Here is an 8949-nt window from a genome sequence, read left to right as displayed (position 1 = left end):
CCGCACACGCAGCCCCGCGGGCACTGTCCCTCACGAGCAGTCACACCAAGCACACGGACCTCCACGGGCGCGGGTTGGACCCCCCCGGGGTCCGAGTCCCGGGTGGGCGCTGGAAACACCCCCAGCAGAAAAGATCGGCGTTCCCTCGTGTCACCGGTGGGGATCCCCCTGAACGTGCAATGCCAGGGCCCTTCCGTGTCGGTGGGATGGGGTCTGTCCACGGGTGTCAAATTGGGGGTCCCCCCAAGTCGATGGGATCGGGGACCCCTCTATATGTGTCAGATCGGGGGTCTCCCCACTCGTGCCCCCCCCACCATGCACAGCAGGGCCCCCCCAAGCTCGGTGCGTGGAGGGTCCCCGTGGACCCCAAATCCGCGTCCTTGGGGCCACCAGGTGTGGAGAGTAGGGGGGCAGCCCCTCCAAAGCCCCTCCTCGGGCTGGGGGGGAGTGTGTCTGTGTTCCCCCGCATTTCCTCCCCCACCCAGAGAAGGGCTGGAGCGTGTGACCAGGGCCGCACACACATGGACACACGTGTCCCCACGCAGCCCACGGGGGAGGTGCTGGGACCCCCCTTTTTTGGGGTGGGATTATGCAAATGAGAGCCTCTTCAAATCCCCCTGTTCCCAACGCCTTTGCCTCTACCCCGGCGGTGCCCAAGCGTGGGGGGAGACGACACAGAGGGACCATGCGGGTGCTCAGAGTGATCGCGGTCCTGGGGACCCTCCTGGCCTTGGCTGCAGCTCAGCGTCGTAAGTAGGGGCTTGGGGGGGATGTGGGGAGCACCCAGAGCATGACACGGGACCATCCCAGTGCTCTGAGGGTTACAGGGGTCCCCGACGGGAGCAGAACCCTCCAAAGCCTAATCCTGATTACACATCAATAATCTCCCCTTGGAGGCCTTGGGGAGCTTGTTGTGGGGTCCTCATCCTTCTCCAAGATGTAGGGGGGACCTCCAGCCCTTCAGGAGTGGGGTGGGACAAAGGGGTCCCCATCCCTCTGTGAACAGGGGACACACAACCCTTGCTGCCCACAAATGGGGGGCCCCTGCTTTGTCTGTGATGGGAATCCAGCAGCCCCTGAGAGAAGGGGAACATGGGAGGGCTCTTTGGACCCTTGAGAGAGGGGGACATGGGGGATCTGGCAGACTTGTGTGAGTGGGGGACATGGGGGGTCCTTAAGCCCCCTACAAATGGGGTCATATGGGGAGACCTGGCAGACCCCTGGCAATGGGGGACATGGGGGACCTGGCAGCCCCCCGGGACTGGGAGGCCGTGAGGGGGACGCCCACCCCACCCTGCCCGGGGCTGCCGGCGCCGGCTCAGCTGAGCGTCACATGAAAGGGCTTTGGGGGCGGCACCGGGCGCATGTGATGGGCTTTGCCCCGCGTGGGGCTTGGCCCGAGCCCGTCACATGGCCCGGGGTCCCAGAGGACACCCCACCGAGAGGCCAGCACGTCCCGGGGGGGCTGCTGGGCTGGGGTCTGGGTGCCACAATGCCCTTGTCCCACAGGATCTGGTGGCCGGAGCCGTGGCCGGAGCCAGGCCTGGAGCGGGCGGCCGGCGGCGTTCCGGAGGTGGGACACGGGGCTGTACCGGCCGTGGCAGGAGGGGATGCGCGACTGCTGGCGAGGTGGGTGCCCTGGGGGGGCCGTGGGGGCTGCGGGGGTCTCGGCGCGTCGCTGAGCCCCCCATCCCTGTGCCGGGCAGGCGGTGAGGTCACCTTCGACATCAGCAACGACGCTCCCACCATGGCGGGCGCCGACGCCACGTTCTCCATCGCCCTGCGCTTCCCCGGCACCCAGGCGGCGCTTCCCGACGGCCGCGTCGTCTGGAGCCAGAACTGCACCGTCAACGGTCAGCGGCCACCCCAAACCCCTCACCCCCGTCCCGGGACCCCTGCCCTGCGCCCCTCACTCTCTGCTCCCCGCAGGCACCCGCGTGGCCCAGGGCGATCCTGTCTTTCCAGAGCAGCCGGAAGAGGATGTGGGTGGCATCTTCCCTGACGGGCAGCCCTTCCCCAGGGGCAAGAAGGGCAAATTCGTCTACGTCTGGTGGACCTGGGGTGAGGCTCCGACCCCCTCCCCTGGATCTGGGGAAGCCCTGAGGAGGTGCTGACCCCCCTGCCCCACCCCACAGGGCGCTACTGGCAGGTGGTGGATGGGGCAGCGTCGCGGCTCACGGTGGGCACGGCCGGGGTCCCCCTGGGCTCCTACACCATGGAGGTCGTTGTCTACCATTACCGTGGCCGTCAGAAGTTCATCCCCATCGGCCGTGCCAGCACCCAGTTCAGCATCACGGGTGAGTGCTGGGGGGTCGCGGGCAGTGGAGTTGTGGGTGCCAGGGCGGCGGGTGTCAGGGTGACGGATACTGGGGCGGCGGGACTAGCACCAGTGATGATGATGGCCTCACCGACAGCCCCTCCTGACCCCTCCAGACCAGGTTCCCTTTGCGGTGGACGTGAAGCAGGTGCAGGACGCGGCTGCGGGCGACGGGCGCTTCGTGCGGAACCGCGCCGTGGCCTTCACCGTGCGGCTGCACGACCCCAGCCGGTACCTGCGCGACGCCGACGTCGCCTACTCCTGGAACTTCGGGGACCAGAGCGGGACCCTCATCTCGCGCAGCCCCACCGTCACCCACACCTACCTGGAGGCCGGGTCCTTCACCGCCCGCCTGACCCTGCAGGCCGCCATCCCCCTCAGCCCCTGCGGCACCTCTGCCGCCCCCATCGTGAACCCCACCACGGGCCCCCCGCCCTCGGTGCGCCCCACGCCCACGCAGCCCGCAGGCACCACGCCGGGCGAGCAGGGCACCACCGGGGCACCCAGCACCGGTAAGGGGGCACAGCGGGTCTGGGGGTCCCCACGGGTGTTCCCCGACAGGAGTGACCTCTGGCACTTGCTCTGCCCGCAGCTCCCACGCCCCGCATCGAGCCAGCGGAGCCCACGGGGGGATCGGCAGCTGAGCCCTCGGATCCCGCTGTCACCGATCCCTCGGCCCCCTCTGTCACTGAGCCCTTGGATCCCACTGTCACCGAGCCCTCGGCCCCCTCTGCCACCGAGCCCTCAGACCCCGCTGTCACCGAGCCCGCCCTCCTGGCATTCAGCACCGTGGTGACCGGCACCGGGGCCGGCTCTGCCGCCGTGTCCGGGGCCCCCCTGCTCCCCACCTCGGTGGCCCCAGCTGGGGACACTCTGGTCACAGTGGCCCCCGCGCCCTCGGAGGGAACGATGGCTGCAGGTGGGTGCTGCCCTGGGCAGGGGGTGGCAGGACGTGTCTGGGGGGTGGTCCCGAGGGCTCGGTGTCCCCTCGGCCGTTCCCAGCCTCTTCTCCTGCAGATGCAGAGACGGACGGAGCCACGGATGATGCCACAGCTGGAGTCACAGCTGGAGCCACAGCTGGAGTCACAGTTGGACCTGCAGCTGAAGCCACAGTGGCAGCCACAGCTGGAGTCACAGTTGATGCCACAGCTGGAGGCACAGTGGGAGCCACAGCTGGAGGCACAGTGGGAGCCACAGCTGGAGTCATGGTTGATGCCACAGCTGGAGCCACAGTTGATGCTCTGGTTGATGCCACAGCTGGAGCCACAGCTGGAGTCACGGTTGATGCCACAGCTGGAGTCACGGTTGATGCCACAGCTGGAGTCACAGTTGATGCCACAGCTGGAGCCACGGTTGATGCCACAGCTGGAGCAACAGTGGGAGCAACCGTGGGAGCCACAGCTCTGTCCCTTGCTCCTGCCACTGCTGGAGCCACTGCCGAGCCGCTGGTGCTGGTGAAGCGCCAGGCACCGGCCGCAGACTCCACCGGCTGCATCCTGTACCGCTACGGCACCTTCTCCACACAGCTCAACATCGTCCGTGAGTACCGGGCCGGGGGGCTCTGGGGTGGGCTCTGGACAGGGGAAGCTGAGCCCACCTTGACCCCTTGATTGCAGAGGGCATCGAGAGCGTGGCCATCGTGCAGGTGGTGCCGGTGGTGCCCGAGGGCAGCGAGAACAGCGTGGAGCTGACGGTGACATGCGAGGGGAGGTGAGGATGGGGAGGGGGCCGGGGCCGGGACCCCACGCTGGGGTGGGAGGTTCACATCAGCTGACCCCCCCGTGCCCCCCGCAGCCTCCCCCAGGAGGTGTGCACGGTGGTGGCAGACCCCGAGTGCCAGACGGTGCAGGCGGAGACGTGCTCGGCCGTGGCACCCGCGCCCGGCTGCCAACTCGTGCTGCGCCAGGACTTCAACCAGTCCGGCCTCTACTGCCTCAACGTGTCCCTGGCCAACGGCAACGGCCTGGCCGTGGCCAGCACCCGCGTGGCTGTCGGAGGTGGGAACGGGCCGGGGGGGATGGGGGGGCTCTGGGGGGCCGGGGGTGCTGAGCTGTCCCTGCCCGCAGGCGCTGCCCCGGCCTCTGGAAGCCCCACGATTTTTGTGGGGCTGGTGCTCGTCGCTGCTGCCCTGGGCACAGCTGCCTACACCTACAGGTCAGGGGGGCTGGGGGGGCTCGGGGACATCGGGGGGACACACAGCAGGGGGGACACACACACCATAGGGCTGGGGGGGCTTTGTGGGATGGGGGGACACACCATGTAGGGTGGGGGACTCTGTGGGATGGAGGGAACACTTGGGGACACACACTGTGGAGTGGGGGGCTCTGTGGGGTGGTGGGGACACCGGGGGAACACACATACACCGTGGGGTGGGGGGGGCACCCTGGCACAACCTGGGCCCCCCCAACACTGACCCCCTCCGTGTCCCCCCAGACGAGTCAAGTACACCCCTCTGCTGGCCATGGCCCCTCCGGCCCCCCGGCCCAGGGGGTGGCTGCCCCCCGGCCCTGCCCTCCGCCTCCTGCTGCACCGGGCCTTCGGGGGGGCTCCCAGTGGCGAGAGCAGCCCCCTCCTCCGTGGGAACACCGTCTAGAGACCCCCCCCCACCCCACGCTGCCCCTGCCTGGCCCGAGCCCCCAGACCCAGGGGGGGCCGCGGGCCGTGGGGGGGTGGCGTGGCCTCGATGCCACCAAGATTAAAGGCTCAGCTGCGCCGGTGCCTCCACCTGGTTGTGTGTCTGGGGGGTCTGGGGGGCACAACCAGCCCCAGTGTTTATTACAACACCAGCTTTATTACTGCGAGAGGCACTTGAAATTGGGGGGGGTAATAAATAGCGGGGGGGGCCAGAGAGGGTGGGGGGCTCTGGCCACTGCGCTGTACCCTGGGGGGCTCTGTGCAGCCCCCCCTGTCCCCACCTGCTGGGGACAGGGGGTGTAGGGAGGGTTGGCCTGTGTTGCCTGCCCAGGCACAGCTCCGGGGGGGCTCCCCCGGCCCCCCCGACCCCCTCAGGCCTCGAGGGAACCCCTCTTGGTGCCGAAGAAGCCACAGGAACGGGGCGGGGCAGCCATGAGCATCGGCACCTGGTTCTTGTGGGTGATCCTGATCTGCAAGACAGAGGCTGGGCTGGGGGGCTGGGGGGCTGGGGGTACCCCCCACACTTGGGGGATTCCTGGGGGGCTCAGTGAGGATGGGGGGGGAGTCCACGTACTGTGCAGGGTGGCTGCATCCAGGGCTCCCCATCGACCTGCATGGGCAGGGCCTTCAGTGTCCTGCAAAACCCCCCTGGGTCAATCCCTGCTGGGGCCTGGCCTGTCCTGGGACCCCCCCAGAGCCCCCAGAGACCCCCCGGTCCCCCCTCACCTCAGGGTGAGCTCGGAGCAGGTCGCCAGTCGTGTCCCCGCGCTCTTCAGCCCGGTGTAGATCTGCCCCATCTCCAGAACCCCCTCCAGCCCCACCACCTCCAGCCGCCTGTCACCCAGATCTGGGGGGACAGAGGGGGGTCAGGGCAGTGGGGGCAGATTCTTGGCATCCCCATCCCTATGATGTCCTTGGCCCCATTACTGTGGTGCCCTCATTCCCATCCTCATGATGTCCCTGTGGTGTCCCCTGTCCCTATGACACCTCTGTCCCCATCCCTGTGGTGTCCCATCCCCATGTCATCCCCATCCTCGTACCCATGGCATCCCTGTCCCAGTCCCCATCCCTGTCCCAGTCCCCATCCCCATGCCCCCCCATCCCATGGTGGCCCCCCTATCCCCATGGTGTCCCCCCCAGCTCTGGGGAGGGGGTTTCCCCACCCACCCTGCACGCAGCTCCGGAGGGTCTCGCTGTCGGTGATGTTGGGGGGCTGCGCCGTGCTGGGCCCCGGCGCCCGCCGGGTCTCGCCCCACAGGTTGGACCCCCCATGGGTGCTGGGGATGTTGAGCACTGCCAGCCCCTCCAGGGCTCCCCCCAGCTCCAGGGGGGTCCCGCCGACCTGGGGGGGGGCATGTCAGGCCGAGCAGAGCCCCCTGAACTCCCCCCCCATCCCGGGGCAGGGACTCCTCCCACCTCCACACTCAGGTGCTCCTTGAGCCTCTTGCAGGTGGAGAAAAGGGTCTCAGAGGTGGCAAATTCCAGGTACCAGAGCTTGTTCTTCATCCTGGGAGGGCAGGGATGGGGTCAGGGACACCGTGGGAATGGGGCTGGGGAAAGGCTTGGGGACACCATGGAGATGGGGACACCAGAGGGATGAGGACAGGGATGGGGACACCAGGGGGATGGGGACAGGGATGGGGACACCAGGGGGATGAGGACAGGGATACCATGGGGATGGGGACAGGGATGGGGACACCAGAGGGATGGGGACAGGGATGGGGACACCAGGGGGATGAGGACAGGGATACCATGGGGATGTGGGACATCACAGGGACATGATGGGGATAAGAATACCGAAGGGATGGGGATGCCAAGGGGACAGGGATGCCACAGGGGACAGGGATGGGGACACCGCAGGGACACCACGGGAGGGGCCCTGTCCCCACCCCCCCACCTGCTGTTGAATTTCTCCGGGTGCTTCTCCCGCATGACGTGGAACCGGTGGGCGATGGAGGCGTCCTGGGGGGAACCCAGGGGGGACAGTGAGGCCCTGGGGGGGACACACGGCCCCACCGGTGGCCACTGCCCTCCCCACGCACCACCCCGACGGAGAAGTAGTTGTTGATGATCCCCTGGGGCACCGGGTCCCCCTCGGCCGCCGGGTCCTGGGGCAGCACCTCCAGCCTCCACCGGTCCATCTGCACCACGGTGCCGCTCTCCAGCTCCCGCAGGATCCTGCCCAGGTCCTCCCCTGCATACCCTGCGGCAGGGGGGGAAAGTGGGATGGGGGGAGAGGGGCTGGGGGTGCAGGGGGTGTCCCCAGGCTGCCCTGCCCCTCTCACCTCCCCCCCAGCGCAGGCAGCGGGCCAGGTCGTTCCCAGTGCCCAGGGGCAGCACGGCCACGGGCGGCCGGTGGGGCAGGTTGGCTTTGTCTGCAAGGAAAAGGGGGTGATGCAGAGCCTGGGGGGCTGGAGGGGGCAGCACCCATTTTGGGGGGTGCAGCACCCACCAATGGCGTCCAGGATCCAGCCCACGGTGCCGTCCCCGCCGCACACCAGGACACGAAAATCCGGCACATCCCGAAAGAAATCGAGCCTGGGAGGGAGGGGAGGTCAGGGCTGGGTTGGGCCCCCCCAGATACCCCAGTGCCCTCCCCTGCCCCATCCCCACTCACCCAGGCATGGGGCCTCCCTGCTGCAGGTTGTAAACCTGCCGGGGGTTGAGCAGGTACTGGAACTTCCGGAGCACCCTGAGGGGAGAGGGGGAGCTGGGGGGGCTTGGGGAGGACAAGGGGGCTGGGGGGACTGGTGGCCACCCCCTCCCCACCATAACGAAATACTGTCTGACCATCATCCTGGTCCCCACCCCATCCTGTGTCCCCCCCCGGGTGCAGAGCAGCCCCAGGAGCCCCCAGCTCCCCTTTACCTCTCCCCCTGTTTCCCTCCGCTCTTCGGATTGACGAAGACAAGGAGCGGGTGGGTCTCGGGAGGGGGGCTGACCTGGGGGAGAGGGGAAGTCAGCCTGGCCCCAGGGGAGACATGGAGGGGACTCGAGGGAGCACATGAGGGGCCCCAGGGGGGTCCCAGACATTCAGGGGGGTCATGGCTCACCCGCAGCGCCTGCCCCTCGGGGGTGGTGAACACTTGGGGGGTCTCCTCCACCGGGGTCCCACTGTTGTCCCTCTGGCTGTCCTGCCTCTCCTGGGACCCCCACACCGGCTCAGGGGAGGCCAGGTGGGGAGTGAGGGGCACACCCCTGCCCCAGGAGCCCCCCCCAGGACCCCACTCACCAGCAGGACGGGGTAGATGGCAGCGGGAGGCAGGATGTGGTCCCGCAGGGCCCCACAGTCGCAGGCTGGGGGCACGAGAGACTGGCACTCCTCATGGATCTGGGGACAGAGGGAGCAGGGGGGCCACAGGGACAGCGATGGGGACAGCGTGGGGTCAGGGACACCATGGGGACAGGGATGGGGACACCAAAGGGATGGAGATACCACAGGGTCAACATGGGGAGGGGGCTGGCACTCATCGTGGGTCTGGGAACAGGGGGGTCAGGGTGTCCGAGGGAAACTGGGGACCCCGGGCCCCCCCACCTTACGGTGGCACCACACACAGTGCAGCCCCGTCAGGCTCTGAAAGCTCCGGATCTTCCTCTGGCACCCGCTGCACTTGGCACCATCACAGCCGCCCTTCACCCACACGTGGGCCTGGACCTGCAGGTGACCCCCCCCAGGTCACCCCTGGGGTCACTCCCCCACACCCTCCCCCACCCCACTGCCAGGGTCACCCCCCCCAACCCTCAGCACCCTCATCCTGGATGGACGAGCAGAAGGACAGAGGGGCAGGTGGACAGACAGGTGGATGCCCAGGTGGGTGGACAGGTGCCCAGCCGGACAGCGGGACGGACAGACAGGTGGACTCACCTCGGCCTCCCTGCGGTTCTTGGCGTAGGTGCTGATGCAGTTGTGGGGGGCGTGGCGGGCGCAGCGCTCGTGCACCGTGAACCGGCACACTGGGGGGAACAGGGGCTCAGAGCTGGCCCCTCCATCCCATTCC

General features: G+C 68.4%; 2 protein-coding genes across 2 annotated transcripts in view; one reads left to right on the top strand and one right to left on the bottom strand.

Moving 5' to 3' along the window:
- Positions 1-471: 471 nt before the first annotated feature.
- On the top strand, positions 472-5029 carry PMEL (premelanosome protein). Its single transcript, XM_027908384.1, has 13 exons — positions 472-749; positions 1510-1629; positions 1707-1853; positions 1930-2061; positions 2136-2297; positions 2434-2829; positions 2910-3236; positions 3335-3496; positions 3689-3856; positions 3934-4027; positions 4112-4314; positions 4384-4471; positions 4751-5029. The coding sequence occupies exons 1-13, from the start codon at positions 590-592 to the stop codon at positions 4908-4910; spliced, it is 2319 nt and encodes a 772-aa protein (XP_027764185.1). The 5' UTR covers positions 472-589; the 3' UTR covers positions 4911-5029.
- Positions 5030-5249: 220 nt separating this feature from the next.
- The window catches only part of DGKA (diacylglycerol kinase alpha), a 7013-nt gene continuing 3313 nt past the window's right edge, over positions 5250-8949 (bottom strand). Inside the window, exons 4-18 of the mRNA XM_027908392.1 lie at positions 8817-8935; positions 8487-8606; positions 8184-8282; positions 8005-8094; positions 7820-7893; positions 7569-7643; positions 7404-7489; positions 7237-7326; positions 6994-7154; positions 6849-6913; positions 6368-6458; positions 6119-6293; positions 5678-5798; positions 5526-5586; positions 5250-5421 (exon numbers count right to left, since the gene is read on the bottom strand). Of these exons, the coding sequence (XP_027764193.1) occupies positions 5323-5421; positions 5526-5586; positions 5678-5798; positions 6119-6293; positions 6368-6458; positions 6849-6913; positions 6994-7154; positions 7237-7326; positions 7404-7489; positions 7569-7643; positions 7820-7893; positions 8005-8094; positions 8184-8282; positions 8487-8606; positions 8817-8935 (1526 nt within the window). The 3' untranslated portion in view covers positions 5250-5322. The remainder of the gene's footprint in view (positions 5422-5525; positions 5587-5677; positions 5799-6118; positions 6294-6367; positions 6459-6848; positions 6914-6993; positions 7155-7236; positions 7327-7403; positions 7490-7568; positions 7644-7819; positions 7894-8004; positions 8095-8183; positions 8283-8486; positions 8607-8816; positions 8936-8949) is intronic.

Source organism: Empidonax traillii, unplaced genomic scaffold (assembly GCF_003031625.1).
Source record: "Empidonax traillii isolate 1590-97213 ecotype Southwest subspecies unplaced genomic scaffold, ASM303162v1 scaffold1692:size73552, whole genome shotgun sequence".
NCBI lineage: Eukaryota > Metazoa > Chordata > Aves > Passeriformes > Tyrannidae > Empidonax > Empidonax traillii.
The sequence above is the reverse complement of the archived record's forward strand: the minus strand, read 5'-3'. Positions and strand labels throughout refer to the sequence as shown.

What these genes read in the sequence shown, in the direction of transcription:
- PMEL (XM_027908384.1), top strand. Translation starts at nt 590, where the DNA reads ATGCAAATGAGAGCCTCTTCAAATCCCCCTGTTCCCAACGCCTTTGCC. An exon ending in CTTGGCTGCAGCTCAGCGTC is followed by an intron (nt 750 to 1,509) that starts GTAAGTAGGGGC and finishes CTTGTCCCACAG; the next exon opens with GATCTGGTGGCCGGAGCCGT. An exon ending in AGTGGGAGCCACAGCTGGAG is followed by an intron (nt 3,497 to 3,688) that starts GCACAGTGGGAG and finishes CCACAGCTGGAG; the next exon opens with CAACAGTGGGAGCAACCGTG.